The 17522-nt window shown below is 42.8% G+C and overlaps 1 protein-coding gene across 8 annotated transcripts in view; it reads left to right on the forward strand.

Moving 5' to 3' along the window:
* The window catches only part of MADD (MAP kinase activating death domain), a 78238-nt gene that overhangs the window by 1766 nt on the left and 58950 nt on the right, over nucleotides 1–17522 (forward strand). For all 8 annotated transcript variants that reach the window (XM_061998276.1, XM_061998281.1, XM_061998278.1 and 5 more), the window contains exons 2-3: nucleotides 13451–13642; nucleotides 16603–17217. In XM_061998276.1, the coding sequence (XP_061854260.1) occupies nucleotides 13581–13642; nucleotides 16603–17217 (677 nt within the window). In that variant the 5' untranslated portion in view covers nucleotides 13451–13580. The remainder of the gene's footprint in view (nucleotides 1–13450; nucleotides 13643–16602; nucleotides 17218–17522) is intronic.

Consider the following 17522-nt stretch of genomic DNA (forward strand, 5'->3'; position numbering starts at 1 on the left):
GAATTAATTATACACTTGTTAAGCACCATACTGTTTGTCTAATAAAATGCAAAATCATCAGCAAGTTTCTAGAACACTTCTGTTTGGAAAAAATAACATACCCTCATCTGCACTCGAGGATCTTGTCCAGTGGTACTGCACTTGTATTGCAAATCTGGGCTTTTTGTGGGTTTTACCAAATTGACAGCTTTCAAGCTTTACAATACTACTGCATTAGCTAACACACCGTGAGTGCTTTTAAAATTATTCAGGTTTTAATGGATGGGCAAAGAGGAATAACAATGTCCCCATTGAAAAAATATTGTCCATCCAAAATGCATAATATAGCTGAGAGGTATTTTCATGATGTATGTGTTGTGTGCCAAAGGCATGAATGGTGCTGAAGCAAAGGCTGTGTAGCAGCTGGCAATGAAATCCCCAACCTAGTCTTGTAGTTTAAAGCTGTCATGGAAAACCATAAATATTCTAGAGGGCAAACCTCTTTTTCAACCTTGATACCATTCAGTAGCTCTTTTGACAGCAGACAGGGCATATATGTAATGCAGTGTAATGTATGTAATGACATTCAGCTGTTTCAGAAGGAGAAATAAAAGTTTCAAGGATTTTAGCACCAGACCTTGCCCACCCAGTCAAGGTAGCTTTGGAGTATTTAGAAGAATTGATGGTTCATTAGAAATGATAGAGTTGTCAGTGCCTCTCGAGTCTTACTAAAACACTTGTTCATATCATCTTCCTAAATTCAATTAATGTTGCCTTTGATTTTCTCTGGCTTGGAGTGAGGAGCACACAGGCTCATCACTGACAGCATTTTCTTTTTCACCTCAAGACATATCAAATATTCAAGCTGTGTGTAGACAGAATATGCTAGACATGCCTCTGGAAAGATGTTCACTCTGGTCTATTTAATATCTTTTGCACTGAGTCAGTTGAAAAACCAAATATTGATGAAAATCTCTGGTATTAAATTGGCAAGTCACAGGTGCTGCTGAATTCCAGGAGAATAAATCTCTTCACTCTTTTTTTACTTTGCAGCACTTGAGCTAATAGATTTTTCTCTGCTGCTGCTTCCCAGATACATTTGTTAGAGAAATTACTTGTTTTTTGGAGGAGGAGAAAAAGAAAGAAGTTAGAGATTCAGTGTGTGAGAGTGAATAACAAATGGTGTAAAATGTAATGACTTGGCTGTCATTTCACGCTGTAGTTTTTGGGTAGTGCCATCGTGCTCACACGGTGGAAATCAATACTTTTTTATTAAAACCAAGTACAGAGATGAATGTTTCACTTACTTTCCATTAGGAAGGAATCGGAGATAGGCAATGCATATGTTACAACCCAGATTAATTCCTGCAAATGTCCTTTGGCCCTCTGGTGCCCACATTTAAGATACACTGCATTAAATTTCCAGGCAGCTCCTTGGCAGAGAGGCTTTGAGGTAGTTATTCAATGCAGCTACTGATTGGGGATTTGCAGCAATGAGGAAAGGATTTAGAAACAAGAATGAAAGAGCTTGGTATGCAAGATGAATGTCACTTCCCCAGTTTAAATGTTCTCCCATCTATCTCAAGGTGTAAATTTTCCTGAAGGAAAAGCCTTGTCAGTGACCTAACGAGACACGAAGTGAAATAAAAATGAGCAGCATGAGGCAATCTATTAGAAGAGAGTGGTTTGTAGTGGGCTGATCTGTTAATCTGTGGAATAATTGTGATATTTCTTTTGAGAAGAGAAGGTTTTGCTGCTTTTCCTCCTCCACCTCAAGCACTATGAAAAACTGTTTCGACGACCTGCTGTTCACTCCCTGTAACTGAGCCTAGTATAATTCAGCTGGTCTTTGCTCTGTTGTCTGAGCTAGAAAATAATTCTAGAGCAATTAAATTCTTTGTCACTGAAGGGCCTTAAATGTGTCACGACCACATGAAAAGTTACCATTGTTCATTGAGAAGCATGCTCTTGATTTGTCTTTTGGAACCACAATAACCAACTGAAACCCCAAACCCAGCAAAATTCGGAAGAAGTGACCCACATACCGCCAGGAGCTCTAAAATCTCTTTATAGTGATCTCCCAAGTGGAGAAGCTGTGCCTTTTGGTGCCCAGAAACCACTGATTTGTGAGAGGTTGCTTTTAACTTGTAATCGTGGCTACTAGCAGAACCCTTACAGTGATTTAAAAGTAAAGATGTGCTGCTTACATATGCCTAAATAACCTGTGCTGAGGCGATTCTTGTGCTGTGATCCTAGGCATTGTGATTAAATGAGAGACTGTTGTGTTTCCAGGTCCCCATGAGAAATAATGCATCAGCATAATGATCAGCAAGGATCAAAGTTCCAGGGTTTTCTGTTTCTTCCCCAGCCTTCAATATTCCACAGCAGCGGCAGCCCTCAAAAAAGGGCTGGTGGTCATGTTGCCTTTGATGTATCCTCTGATGTTGGTCAGATCTCTCCTTTTGTTTGCAACTAATTTGTAAGCAATCATTGTAAGTGGGATTTGTGAGAATCAGGCAATAAACCTTGTTGTTTTTTACACAGGGGACAAAGATACCCAGATTGGCAGTAATGTATCTGATGACCTCCAGGCACTGTGTGTTATCTGATGAGCAGAACAGCCTTTTTTTCTTCTGTATCTGTTCCTTTTCTTTCTCACATCTGCAAGTTCAGTGCCAATGTTGTGTCCTGCCTCCTTACATATTCTAGCTGTATTTCTCACTGTCAGTATCAAATGTCTGGTTGTTGTTTTGCCTGTAGTTTTGACACCAGCTTCCCCACATCCCTGTGTGCCTGGGTATGTTGTATTTGCTCTGGACAGGTCCCTTTGGCTGGAGATCAGGGCTTCTGCCTCTGCTTCTGTTTGATTCTAGTCAGATAGTAGGAGGAAAGGAGTGCTACTTGTGATAAAGATGGTTAAGAATCAAAATCGCTAGTCACCAAAATTGCTTCATCCACAAACACTGAGCCACTCTGCTGCCGTGTCTGTTTCCACTTGATAGTGCTTAAACCATGCTCTGCTGGAGCTACGAGCTGGGCATGTGTTCTGCTGTTGTGGATGCTTCAGTTCTCCCTCCTTTCTCTCATTAGTCTTCAGACATTTGTAGCAGGTGTTGTGTTTTCCCTCTTCCCTTTGCTGTGGTGACTGCCAATGGCTAGAAGGCCCTCTCGGGACCTTTCATTCTGTCGTTCGCTGGCCCTAACAGTCTCCAGAGGCCATACCTTATGCCTTCTTAGCTCTGAGCTTGCTTCCCCCACTGTTTATATGTGGCTGAGCCTACCAAATACATGTTTTGCAGTCCCAGAGCTCTAGCAGAGAGAAAATGGGCTTTTCTCCCTGATTTCCTTTCAGTTTTGACCAGCTGATACTATGATTTATCACCAAAATTAATAGTAGAATCGGTTTGAGAGTAGGAATTTCTGATCTTCCACAGTGTTGGTGCAGAGGAGGGGAAGATGTGTAGAGGGAAGGAATAACAAGGTGGGTGGCACATGCAAGGAGACAGGCTGAGTGTTTCTAAGATGAAGGCAAAACAGAGGTGAGGCTCTGAGTACCAGTTCTGTCGTGCAACCAACAGCCAAATAACTGGATTAGTTCAAATACTGCTTTTTTTTTCCCAGTTCTCCTAATCCTGAGCAATGTTTCAACATTTCCACAGTGGTTGCGAGTGTCTCCGCCTTTTCTGCCTTACAAATGGCTGGAATATTTATTGTTGAGATCCCAACAAGCCTGTCATTTGTCCCATCTCCAGGAAAGATAATGGAATGTGCCTGGGTTTAGTGATGTAGCTGAATAGCTTGAAACGTACATAAAAGGAGAGACAGGCCACTAGTCATTGGTGTATCCCTCACTGTTGTCCTATGGGGTGTCTTTTCTACCTGTTCTTCTCTTGTCCAAGCCTCTTCCTTGAGCTCCTGCCTGCTGACTGGGGCTGGAGGAGGCACTGTGGCAAGGGAGAGCACTGAATAATTTAGCAGTTGCAGCTGCAACCAGCAGTTCTCTCAATTTAAATGTCACATGCTTTGTTGTGTTCTTTTTAATTTTTTATGGTTGTATGTTTGCAGTGTTTGGCTTTTGGGAAAAAAACCCAAACTTGCTGGTGCCAGTGCTGTGGGAACTGTGGCCTGTTTCTCAAAGGGGAAGGGGGCAGAGAACTGGGGAGGGAAGCATCTTGTTTGTGCTAGGGTCTGGGCTGTGCTCAAGAGCAATGTGAAAGCTTATCTTGAAACTTGAGCCAAAAGCAGTTCTAGTTTGGGAAATAGTGTGCCTCCATAGTGGTTGCAGCAGGTGAGGCTATTTCAGTGTAGGGGCATTGTGTAGGTTTTGAGGTTTTGGGTCACTTCTCCTCACTCTGCCACTTGCAAAGGGAATAAGCTGCTGCTACTGGAGTTCAGAGGAGTGCTGAAAAGCTGATGAGGTAAAAATAGATGAGAAGGCTCTTGTATTTTGTGATGGTGACATTGCAGAAAGTGGGGAAAAAAAGGACAGATTTGAAAAAAATGAAGGGCGAGGAGCCAAATCTTCCATGTTCCTGTTATCTCATGCAAATCTCTGGAGATTATTTTAAAATAAAATATGAATTTAAATTTGAACAGTGTAGATCAGGAGAACTGGACAGGTTGACAAAGGGTTTTATGCCAGAGTTTATGGGGACCTGCAGGGAGGATCACAAGGCAGTAAAACAGCAGAAAGGAACAAGGTCTTTAACCTAAATTAACCGAACATGAAATGAACTGAGGCAAAAAGCTATCATCTTCCTCCAATTAGCAAGCAGAGTTCTATGAAAGTGTATGCTTCTCCTTCAGTAGTTTGTTGTTGATGGTTTTCCCCAGGAGTGTAGTAGAATAAAACAGATAACAGTATTTGCGTGCCATTCTTTCATACATGCATATCTCTTGTGGCTCGTTCAAGGTCTTGCTCTTAATTTTTCTTTCTGTTTTTCTTTTTAAAACCAATTCCATGTCCCAGCTGCCCGACTTTCGAATATCTCCTGGTGGGTACTGTTAGAGTAGTGTAGAGGAAAGGGACCTGGGAGTCCTGGTGGGCAGCAGGATGAACACGAGCCAGCAACATGCCCTTGTGGCCAAGAAGGCCATTGGCATCCTGGGGTGGATTAGAAGGGCTGTGGGCAGTAGGTCAGAGAGGTTCTACTCTGCCCTTGTGAGACAACATCTGGAATCTTGTGTCCAGTTCTGGACCCCTCAGTTCAAGAAGGACGGGGAGCTGCTGGAGAGAGTTCAGCACAGGGACACAAAGATGATGGAGTGGAGCATCCCCCTTCTGATGGAAGATTGAGGGAGCTGGGGCTCTTCAGCTTGGAGGAGACTGAGGGGTGACCTCATTAATGTCTACAGATACATAAAGAGTGGGTGTCAGGAGGATGGAGCCAGGCTGTTCTCAGTGATGGCCAATGACAGGACAAGGGGCAACAGGTGTAAGCTGGAACATAAGAGGTTCCAAAGAAATACAAGGAAGAATTTCTTCCCTGTGAGGTGAGGGAGCACTGGAAGGGGCTGCCCAGATGGGTTGTGGAGTCTCCTTCTCTGGAGACATTCCAAACCCAGCTGGACAAGTTCCTGTGTGACCTACTCTAGGTGGTCCTGCTCTGGCAGGGGGGTTGGCCTGGATGAGCTTTTGAGGTCCCTTCCAACCCTTAAGATTCCGTGATTCTGCTGTGTGGCAGGTACTGCTGGGAACACTCCTGTGTGTTTGCTGATACCTGCAAGTCCCTGTTAGGGTAGCACCTTTCAGTTGTCACACTTTAAACTTCCTTTTGCACAAGACTGAAGGAGCAGTGGTCCTGAATGTCTGTCCAGGCATCCTGTGTGTAGCTGGATAAGTGGATTTTGTCAGCTGTGGTTGGTACTCAGCCGTCGGTGAGCAACAGTGACTTTGGGTGTTTGTGGCATCCACAGAGAAAACCTCACTGGCTGGGAGGAGTTTAATGTCTTGTGGATACTTCCCTGTCATCTTACTCTGGGGCTCACAGGTGCTGGGAGGGAAACGTTTGAGGCAGCCCTTGTGCCAGGGTGAAGCCTGTTTGCAGTGCAGGCAGCACTGGCAGAGTGGAGCGGAGGGGGTGGAGCGCTGCGGCTGCTCTATAAATAGACCTGACAGGCTAAGATCTGGGGACTAAAGATTGGGTTGCTATGGAGATTGATCTGAATCAGATTACCTGTCGGTCTGTTTTCACAGCATGTGCATGTGTGGCAACTGCGTGGCCTTGCATGTACAGCCAGCTGCTTTAGCCAAGTATTTGACTGAAGCAGGGAGGGGAGAGGAGGCGATGCCGAAGGGCCAGCGTATGACAAGGACAGGGAGATCTGTTGCTATAGCAACTGAGAACCTGAACCGGTCCAGCAAAAAGGTTCCTGCCTGTGTAGCGTGATACTTCTGTCTGTGAACTCATTCTGGTCGTGTTCAGTCTACTTGTCAACATCCCTGTCCACACTACCTCCATTTTGCCCTGGAAAACTGACACGGAGGCTAAAGATGTTTGGCTGTTATCAGTACTGTTTTCAGAAGGCAAAGAGATAGTATCACTCTGTAGTAGGAAAGGAAGAAATTTAAATTGTTGTAATTCTGCTGAAGGATGTCTTTTTGTATTACCAAAAACCTCTTTTCCTTATTCATTCTCTAATTTTCTTTAATCTTATTTATTCTGTTCTTTCCCTTGAGCTTCATGGTTGTGGAAAGTGGAAACAGTTGGAATGCATCTGCTGCTTTATCCATAAGGAACTCTTACTGACTGGAGTGATACCTGTGCTCCAGGGATGATGATTTTAGAGTCTGCCTGCAGTTCTGTTCTCTACTGGGTGGAACTTTCTACGCTTGGAACTTTCCTTAGGCATATTGCACAACGACACCTATATTATAGGCTAACCATGCAAGATAAATGTGCCATTGTTTGTTTTAGGCATACTTGCAATGCTTAGAAAATGTCTCCTCTCTTTGTTTTTTTTTAATGTGTGCCAAAGTACTGCTATCTTTTTAGGAGTCACAGCACTGGCATGCCCTACTGCCTTGCCAAGGTGGATGATGACACAGAAAGCAGCTGCACCAGTATAGCAAGTCTATCCAGGTCTGACTTCAGAAGTTGTTCTATGTTCTGTCAAGCTCTGGAGAGAGAGAGAGAGAGAGAGGTGTTCTCAACTCATCTGCGCTGTCATTTGTGTTTCTTGTGTTGGCAGAACCACTGTAGTATCTGGATAATTGGGATAATGAGCTTCCTAGAATGCTGCACGTTTTTATGTATGAAACTACTAGGAGTGTTTCTCTGCTTAACAGCTATATTAACATCACAGGGTAAAATGGCTCATGTGAAATGGGGACTGCTTGTCTGCTTCCTTAAAAGCTTGGTACAAGCTCAGCATGTGCTGTACTAGAGGTAATGACTGGAATCACGTGGGACAGATTTGGAAGAAGTGATAACCAAAATTTCAGTCTTAAAGATTATTAAAATGTCAGAAGTCAGGTCAAAGCTACCATGAATAGTTCATGTTGTGCTTCCAACTGTGTGGATTCCAGTTCTACCGTGAGTTAAGCTCACAATTGAGGTTGGCTGGTGCTGAGGTACTTGCACCTATTTGTCATTGCTTAGCAGACAGCAGCCTCGGCGTACTCAAGGTGTGTAATGTAAGAAAAAGAAACATAAATCAACCAAAAAAAAAAGGGCATTCAAACTCTGGGCCCTATTTGTGTTCGTTTCAGCTTTCAGTTTAGTCTGATTGGTGTGCATCTTGAGTTCATGGTAAACAGTGTGCTAAAGTCAGGCACAGTGATTATAGATCTGAATTGAGTACAGCCTGTCTTGACTGAGGAATAAATAGAAATCCAAGATGTTCCAAGGACATTTTAGAACAGAAAATTCAATTCCTTTTGGATGTGATTGGAAGTCTGGTCTTTCATGAGGCAAGATTTCAGTGAACCAGAATTCTTCTAGATGGCTTCTGTCTTGTAATTCTTGGTGTCTCCTTCACGACTGCCTCTTTTTTTTCCTCCTAGAAATTGGTGTCCCCCTGTATGTTCTTCACTCAGTTAGCAAATTGAATTGTATTCATTTATTGGTTTATAATCTAAAAGTCTCCATGCACTGTGCAATGTAATCCTTGTACCAGATAAAAGCTGGAGATATTGGAAGGAGAGGGCTTTTTGGTACCATCTTAAACTATAGAAGAGTTGCAAGCCAAGCAAGGCTTAACATCTGCCTGTTGGAAAATAATCTGCTGTCATTGTATCATTTTTTCAAGCAGTAATTCAAATACCTGCCCACCGTCATACGGTTGACTATAAGGCTGGCCTGACAAAGCTGGAAGCTGCTGTGTGAGGGAAAATGACTGATAGTTAACATTTGTTTTGTTCAAGTTGTTCTTTGACTAAATGACTTGGTGCCTAGAAAAAAATTACACTTTTAAAAAGGCAATGCTGAAGGGCCATCGTATGACAAGGACAAGGAGATCTGTCACTATAGCAACCTAGAACCTGAATCCAGCAAAAAGGTTCCTGTCTGTGTGGCATGAGCCTTGTGTTTGTGAAGACTCCAAGGGGTAGAAGAGATGGAGGTGCTGCAGAGTTCTTGTCTCTTGGGACTAATGCTGGGTATCAGTCTGACACAGATGACTCTAAACTGATAGAAGTCTGCTGCAGTTCTTTCACACCACCATATCCCTTCTGTGGTGTGCTGCTCTTCGTGAGCGGGGGTGTTCATGTAGACTTCATTTCTGGGAGGACTTCAGATTGCAGAATACCATGCAGATTGTCCTCTGAGGAGCTGTGCTACAACCTAAAACGTGGGTGTTCAGGGAAATTTGAAACGTAGAGTAGTGCCAATAATAGAAGTGTTTTGAACGCTTTTTTGTCTTGAGTTACTGGTAGGCCATGGGTTAGTGATGGCTCTGGCCTTTGTGTCTAGGCTACCCTGCCAGTTTCTGCTTGTTCCTGAGTATTGCTGACAGCTGCTACAGTACGTGGGTAGAGTCAGTTCTCACCAGCCTGTTCACCATCCATGTGAGTGCTTATTTAAATGTTGGCGTACTCTGATCTGTGATATGTTTGTGCAGTATGTTTCTACAGTGGCCTGTGCTGCTTTATTTTTCTCCTTTTATGAGTTGGAGTTGTAGGATGTTTCTTCTCAAGTGCTGCTTGAGGATTCAGCCTTCAAATGGCTGGCTCCAAGATGTTTGCAAGGAGAAAGCACACTGCAGAAGATCTTTCCAGATAAAGCAGCTTAGAGTTAAAGCCGCTTGAGAGAGAGAGAGAAGCCGTTAATGTCAAAACCTGTACCATCTCAGAGCCAATATAATCTCTTAGTTCAGGTCCAAATGCCAACATGAAAGAGGAGAAATGGAAGTAAATCTTGGTTGTTAGGTCTTGTTTTTGTGTTCTAGTGTACTTATTCTGTAAAATCTAGGAGCTAGTGTCATGGTTTAACCCCAGCTGGCAACTAAGCCCCATGCAGTCACTTGCTCATTCCCTCTGCGTTGGGATTGGGGAGAGAATCAGAAGATTAAAAGTGAAAAAACAACTCATGGGTTGAGATAAGGACAGTTTAACAGGTAAAGCAAAAGCTGTGAAGCTAAGCAAAGCAAAACAGAACAAGGAAGTAATTGACCACCTCCCATGGGTGAGCAGGTGCTCAGCCATCCCTGGGGAAGCAGGGCTCCATCCCATATAATGGTTACTAGGAAAGACAAGTGCCATCACTCATACCATTCCCCCCTTCCTTATTTTTCCCTCAGCTTTGCCTGCTGAGCATGACTTCGTATGGTCTGGGATATCCCTGGGGTCAGTTGGGATTGTCTGTCCTGGCTGTGCCCCCTCCTAGCTCCTTGTGCACCCCCAGCCTTGCTGGTGGAATTCATGAGGAGCAGAGAGGCTGTGTCTGTGTGCAAACGCTATTCAGCAGGAATGAAAACACCCATGTGTTATCAGCACTGTTTTCAGCACAGATCCAAAGCCTCATAGTAGTTACCACAAAGAAAATAAACTCTATCCTAGCCAAAACCAGCACACAGAGGAAGAGTGATGGCAGATCTCTGAGAATGAAACTACCTGTTCATTGCCTGTAGAGAAGCTGTCATCTGTAGTTCAGTGATCATGTTACGTTCAATCATATTTTCTAGTGCTGCTCAGTCTGACCTTCTCTTTGAGCCTGCACAAATATTTGTATGTCCACTTGGTGAACCAAGTTGTAGAAATAACCTAGTAAAAACAGAAGTGGCAAGGGAGGAGAAGGGAGGGTGTTAGTTTCAGTCCATATCAGTTCCACAATCTGGTTCACTGTGTAACTGTGTGAGCGCTTCTACTAGCGTAGAGGAGGGAATGGTGGCCCAAAAGCAAGCCAGATAGGAAGAGAGAGGCAGGACTGTAGTACCTGTTTGTGTTGGTTTATACAGATCATGAACCATGGTGTCTGATTCCAACCAGGAGCAGGAAGGTGAGTTACAGCAACTATTGATCTGATGCTCTTTAATTACTGTCATCAAAAGGAACAGGTTGAAGAGGGGAAGGCCAAAAACCTAAACTTGTTTCTAATTTTTCCGTCTCTTGCTCCAATCCAATAAAACTTCATCTTTCAAATGAAAACCTTTGTCCTCTTATATCTCACTGTAACCATAGCCTTGTTAAGAGTAACCAAGTAAAGGAAATTAAAAGACCTTGCAGAAAATCTGCATCAGTGTGGTCTCCCCGTGTTGTGGTAGAAAGGAGAAGTCTTGGAAAGTGCTCAAATCTTCTTTTAAAAAACTGACAGAAATGTTGATGTGTGATGTCACTGGGATGCATCTTCAGCCATTCCAGGGACACTGTCAGCCCTGCCTATGCTCCTCATACTGGTCTGCTTGGATACTCTTTTGGAAATCTGATGGGTTGGGTGAAGGTCTTTGTGTTACATACCTTGCAGGCACCTTTGCACAGCTCTGGCAAAGCTGTGTAATGAATTCCAGTCATCAGAGATGTTTTCCAGTCTAGAGAATTGGGGGAAAAACCACAGGGTATGGACAAGTTACTGAAACGTGAGCTAAGGTGGTTGCCTCTCAGTTACTCTGTAGTCGTTGTGCATGTTTTTACTGGATTGTAAAGGCAGTTTACTTTCTCCACCTTCACTGAGGGGTAGGGTAGTCTCTGTCATAGAGGAAGAACATATGTTTGCATAGCACTGAGTAGCAGAAGTTCCTCGAAGTCATTCTTATGGTTTACCTAACTTATTTCCATGCCCATATCTGTAACTGAACAGTGAGTTCCTTAAAAGACTTCTGAGTAAAGCTATTTGGAAAGAAAACAGGTGAAGTAGTTCTTCAAAGTGAAGGAAAAAGATCCGAGTGTTTGTCCCAACTTTATCTTGTTCCTTGCAAGTTTATCTATGCCAAGATATTTGCAGAATATGTTAGATCAAGGCCTGGTGAGGGACAGAGTCTACCATCTTTTCAATAATATCATTAAGATGAAGAACCAGGAGCTTTGCTTCCTGTGTGGTTAAGAGAAAGTAACTGATAAAAGTATTGCTGCTCATAGGGCTGTCACTTGGGAACCTACAGCATCTCTAACGGAGTATCTATTAAAACCACGTCACGATGTTGTAAAGATGTGGGGTTTTGTGTGTGTGAGGGTTAAGGTTTCTTTCAGTTTATTAATCCATAATGAATACTTCCTGACTAGTGCCATTTTCCTTTTTTACTAAATAATATGCATGCTTTTTTGTGTTCTTACTGATATGTGGGGGGGTAATCACTAAAATTCCTCAAGCCTGTACTTGGAATGCGAAGGACTTTTGAACATGAAAGGCTGAGGGAACTGGGGCTGTTTAGTCTGGAGAAGAGAAGACTGAGGGGGTATCTTATTAATATTTACAAACATCTAAAGGGTGCGTGTCAGGAGGTTGGGGCAGCACTTTTTTCTATTGTAGCTATCAACAGGAGGAGGGGTAATGGGATGAAGCTGGAACACAAGAAAAAAATATTTTACTGTGAGGGTGATGGAGCAGTGAAACAGAAATCCCCAGAGAGGTTGTGGAGTCTCCTTCCTTGGAGGTCTTCAAGACCTGCCTGGACATGTTCCTATGCGACCTGATCTAGGTGAACCTGCTTCTGCAGCAGGGTTGGACTAGATCATAGAATTATAGGGATTGGAAGGGACCTTTAGAGATCATCTAGACTAGATGATCATCTAGCTTAGATGATCTCTAAAGGTCCCTTCCAATCCCTACCATTCTATGATTCTATGTTCTAGTTACAGTGCCTTTAACTAACTTGTGGTTGTGAAGGAATGAGAGGAACATCCAGAAAATTGCCTGATTTTGCAGAGGTTTACAGGTTGTCAGTCAATGTGTTAAACTTTTATAGAAATAAAATCTAAACTATATGCTGCAGAACGGGAAGATTTTACTACAGTAATAACAATTCTCTGAGTTCTCTGATACCATTTAGATGGAGACATGAAACAAAATAGAAATCTTACTCTGGGTATGCCCCAAAGGGCAATCAGTTAATTCTTTTTTTTTTTTAAATATAACTTTATTGATACTGAGTAAAGTTGTAGTAGAGTTTGAGCATCTTTGATTTTAGAGTTTCCGAGAACTTTCTGTTTCAGAAAAGTTCTGTTTTCAGATGGCTTTCAAATGTAGAGAACATTGTAATATGGAACTTGACTACTTTTAAAGGGATTTTTCTTTTCCCTATTATTCATGAATTGAATGGAGTAAGAATGATGGGATTGGAAAGAACAGTTTTGCAGAGCTTACTGAATTCTGGACGTCTATTAAGAATAGCTATTGACAAATAGTAATGCTGCAGCACAATACTGATTGTGCCAAGAAGATTTTTCTGTCTCAAAATGGGCAGAGAAGGTAGCTATAAGAGTCATGGGCATTGAGCAAATGGTGCAGATACACAGGATAAATGGCATTGAATAAAGTGAGTGAAAGAAACAGTGTGATATACAAGAAGCACTTTTGTTATTGCAAACTGCAATGCTGTAGAACTGCAGTTCTGCATCTTCACAGAAAAAACGTTAGAGACAGCAGTTGTTGGGGATCATGGAGATCATTCTTGCTCTAGGCCACATCCAGATTTGGGAAGATGAGGTGAGTTATATCAAATACACATCAAGGGAAGTCCAAACTGTGGAGAGCTGCCACTTAGAGATCCTTTCCCAAGCACTGTAGGAATCCCAGGGATTTGCCTAAGCAATCCTTTTTGCCTCAAACCATTTCACAAATAGCTTTTTGCCAGTGATAAGCTTCTGTCTTTGTGATCGGTCTTGAGATCCTCTTGTGTGTTTTTGTGTGTTTTTTCATCTCCCCCTGCTTTTGTGGACATATAGTTGTGGTTTTATACTCCTCCAAGTGCTATGTGAATGCCTGGCCATGACACCACAGAACACTGAGGCTATTTGGGACTATAATTAAGGTCATGAAGTTGCTTATTATGTCTTTAGTGTTCCTGACTTTCACACTCTTGCTTTTCTTGATTATAGGTTGGACTTGCCCAAGAATTGCCAGCAGATTGTGTTCCCAAGGCAATTGCTCACAGTTAGCTGGATGACTGACATCTGGATTGATGAACAGAAATTCACTGAGATGACATAGGGAAGGGTGTCAAGGACAATGGTGCAGAAAAAGAAAATCTGCCCTCGCTTACTCGACTATCTTGTGATCATTGGAGCCAGGTACAGTAAAAGAATCTCAGCAATGCTTTTGCTTGAGCAGCAGAGTGGGGATAAACAACCTAAAATCCACTGAGGGAGCCCAGCTTTGTGCTGAGGAAGTGCTGTCTGGAATGAGTGCAGGGTAATGCCATAATGGGAAGGTCAGCTTGGGCTGGGGCACTTTTTGAAAGATGCTAGTGCAGCCCAACTATTTACACTTTATTCTCCTTTTCAAGGGCCTACAAAGGGAGAATAAGAAAAGCCAATTTATATGTGACTCTTTGGCAGCCTACGTGTCTGAACTACTTTGCTTCTACTGGCAATAGAGGATAGAGGGATTCACAAACTGTAAATACTGAAAACCACATGCAAGTAAAATACTGGTTTGGGGTTACTTTTCTGGCTTTTGAGGTGTAGTATGTAAACTCACTTTATAAAAAAAATAATCTGCAGCTTGCCATACTTGGCTGTTTCTCCCTCTAATACTTGTTTATCCCCATAGGAATTACATGAGTGCTTTTTGTTTTAAAGTCTTATGAACTGTCAGTGGATAAAATGTTATGCTTATTTACTTAAAGCACATATGAAATGTGGAGTTGATACACGTGCTGTTTGTCAAATACACAAGTGTTCAGTAAATATTATTGTCCTTCATTCAAAGTTTAGGCAGTAACTTCCTGCCAGTCTATTTAATGAGCTTATTCCAGAGTCTACTTTACTTTCATTTCTAAATATCAGTGGTTTATGTGCATCAGCCTGTTGTTTTACCACCTACTTTCTTTTCAGAACACGTTGAGTGCTATATTTAAATTAGACTAAGTGGAGGAAATGACATAAGCCTAAGTAATAGTTATTTTTATTATTGTATTTTATGGACAGAACAATAGTTTAATTATTACTTATTGTCTGTAGAAATAATAACCAAGTTTTCCATATGTGTGTCACTGACTAGGAAGAAATGTTAAGTGCCTCCTCCAGTGATTCTTACGGTGTCTGGTGTTCCTACTTAGAGATTTGCTTGTATCACTTCTGGACTCCCACAGTTCTCTTGCTTTTTACTGGGCAGCAGTGGCGAGATTGCTAATGCACAGAGGGCTGTTGTCTCATTAGGCACTTCACCAAAGGCCTGTGATAAGAGATGAAGCTGACTGAAGTAGCTTCTACTGCAGAGCCTTTAGGAGCTCTGCATGGCCTTTTTCATGACAGCTTGTTATCCACTGAGCACAAATAGCAATGCCTTTTGGAAGTCTTCCCTTCTAATAGATGCAAATTTGCTAGAGGTCTGAGAAGACTCTGTAGCTAATATTACAAAGACATGAACTGATGATGTATTTGCTGGTACTTTGTTGATGAGGGGTTTTTTTTCAGCATTTTTTTCCCAAATAAATTCTCTAAACAGTACCAGCATTATCTGACATTTCTTCTTCAGCAGATGATGCATTTTTTGTTTGTATTTTCCTGCAGTGTTTCAATACTTGACTGGACAGGCAGTATAAATGTTGTTCCCGATTTCTGCTTTATTACTAAAGCATTTTTTCTTTAATAAGGTGTTAATTTGAGAGAATTAGTCAGCAGAGCTGTTTGCACTAGTGATTTTCTTTTGTAAATTACAAGCATTCTATTACTGCTAGTTTGGATTTCCTCACCTCACTGGTGAGGAAAGCAAATGTCATTCGTATTTTGAAATGTGCAAATATAAAGTATCGAGGTGAGAAGATGTCTTGTATGAGATCCCATAGGAGAGTGATGGTGAAGTCTTCTGCATCTCATCTAGTGAACATGGCACTAAATGCTAATGATGTCAGCAAATGGTGAGCGATCAGACCTTATAGCAAAGGGGTCAAACAAAACAGAGATTCTTCTGGGGACAGTTTTTTTCCCCTTCCCTGTGTGGATCTCATGCTATTTCTCTGGCTGTTGTTTCGTAACTTTCATGGAAAAGTAGTGGTAGGAAAATAGTTAACACCTGGAAAGAATCTGTTCTTCCACTGGAAAATTAGGAATAAACAGCATTACCTTTCTGTGTTTCTGTTAGTGACTTGTGGTACAAAGGTTGGTGAGCCACGGTGTTAAAGAGAATCTGCATATTAGTACAGAGCTTTTGTAGTGAGTTACACTTAAATTCCAATTTGAAAGTCAAACACAGAAATACATGTATCTGTGGCTGCTAGAACTTTTAAACTGAAATTTTAAAGGATGAGTTCCCTATCATTCATTCCATCATTTGTCTGGGTTCTTTCCTAAAAGTTCTTCTTTTTCCCAGTTAGGAATTGATCCTAGATTTTCTCTTGTAATTTTTTGTCTTGTTCATAAGTGGCTGAAAGCCAGGGGGATTTCTGATTGTTTGGAGAAGGACAGTGTATTTCCTACCCAAGCATTTTCCAGAGACATAGAATCATAGGATGGTAGGGGTTGGAAGGAACCTTTAGAGATCATCTAGTCCAACCCCCCTGCAGAAACAGATTTGCCTAGATCAGGTCACATAGGAACATGTCCAGGCAGGTCTTGAAGCCCTCCAAGGAAGGAGACTCCACAACCCTCCCTGGGCAGCCTGTGCCAGGGCTCCCTCACCCTCACAGTGAAACAATATTTTCTTCTGCTTAAGTGACATGTGTGCTTAAATTCATTTTGGAAATCAGAGTTCTGGTAACGTGACAACAGGATGTTCTCCTGGGAACAGCACGCTCCTAAAGCCGTTTTCTCATTCAGATTTCAACAGGCACCTTGTTGGGCCTTGGTAATGATAAAGACTTCTGTCTTTATCCTCTCTGCAGTCGTGGCCATGTGCTAATGACTGAGCGTTTTGGCTAGTGACTGCCAAGCTGTGCTTTCCCTGGGTAGCAGAGGGGAGAAGAAACAAAGATGAAGCTGAGCCCACAGGCTCCTGACGTGTTAGTAGGGAGGTTTTTATTTTATGATGGATTTTTATTGGCAGTAGTCAGCTATTTATGGGTTATCTTCTTTGTTTGCTTTCTTTGTAGGCAGCCGAGTAGCGACAGTGTTGCTCAGACCCCTGAGCTGCTGCGGCGTTACCCTCTGGAAGACCACGGGGACTTTCCGCTGCCACCAGACGTCGTGTTCTTCTGCCAGCCAGAAGGATGCCTGAGCGTGAGGCAGAAGCGCATGAGCTTCCGTGACGACACTTCCTTTGTCTTCACGCTCACAGACAAGGACACGGGCGTCATTCGCTATGGCATCTGCGTCAACTTCTACCGCTCCTTCCAGAAGCGAGTACCTAAGGAGAAGGGAGAAGGCACGGGGGGGCATCGAGCTCGGGAGGGACAGAAAACCCCCAAATCTGGGGATGCATCTGCACCCCAAGAGGAAGTGGGCACTGAGAGTTCAGAGAGCGGTTCATCACTGCAGGCTCCAAGTACAGAGTCTACCCCAGATGTGAACCGATCGCCGCGTAGTAAGCGTCTGGCCAAAGGCAGCCATCGCTCTCGGAACAGCACGCTGACTTCTCTCTGCATCCTTAGCCATTACCCCTTCTTTTCCACCTTTCGTGAATGTCTGTATACCCTCAAGAGACTTGTGGACTGCTGCAGTGAGAGATTGTTGGGCAAGAAGTTGGGGATTCCTCGTGGGGTGCAGAGGTATGTTTGAGGAAGAAAGAACTTTTTCCTCACACTCTGTTCAGGGCTGCAGTTGCCTGCATGGTAAATTGTGGCTACAGGTGTGGTTGCAGAAGCAACCAGACACCCACGGTTCACCTTTCTCCTGTTTTAACCCAGGATCACAGTAGGAAAAGGAAATTTTTGTGATGATTTCTTTAAAACTTTTCTATCTGCTTCTCTCTCTCTTTCTCTGGAGGCTTTCAAAACCTGTCTGGATGTGTTCCTGTGTGACCTGATCTAGGTGATCCTGCTTTAGCAGAGGGTTGGGCTGGATGAGCTCTAGA

The sequence above is a fragment of the Colius striatus genome, chromosome 6, assembly GCF_028858725.1.
Source record: "Colius striatus isolate bColStr4 chromosome 6, bColStr4.1.hap1, whole genome shotgun sequence".
Classification (NCBI taxonomy): domain Eukaryota; kingdom Metazoa; phylum Chordata; class Aves; order Coliiformes; family Coliidae; genus Colius; species Colius striatus.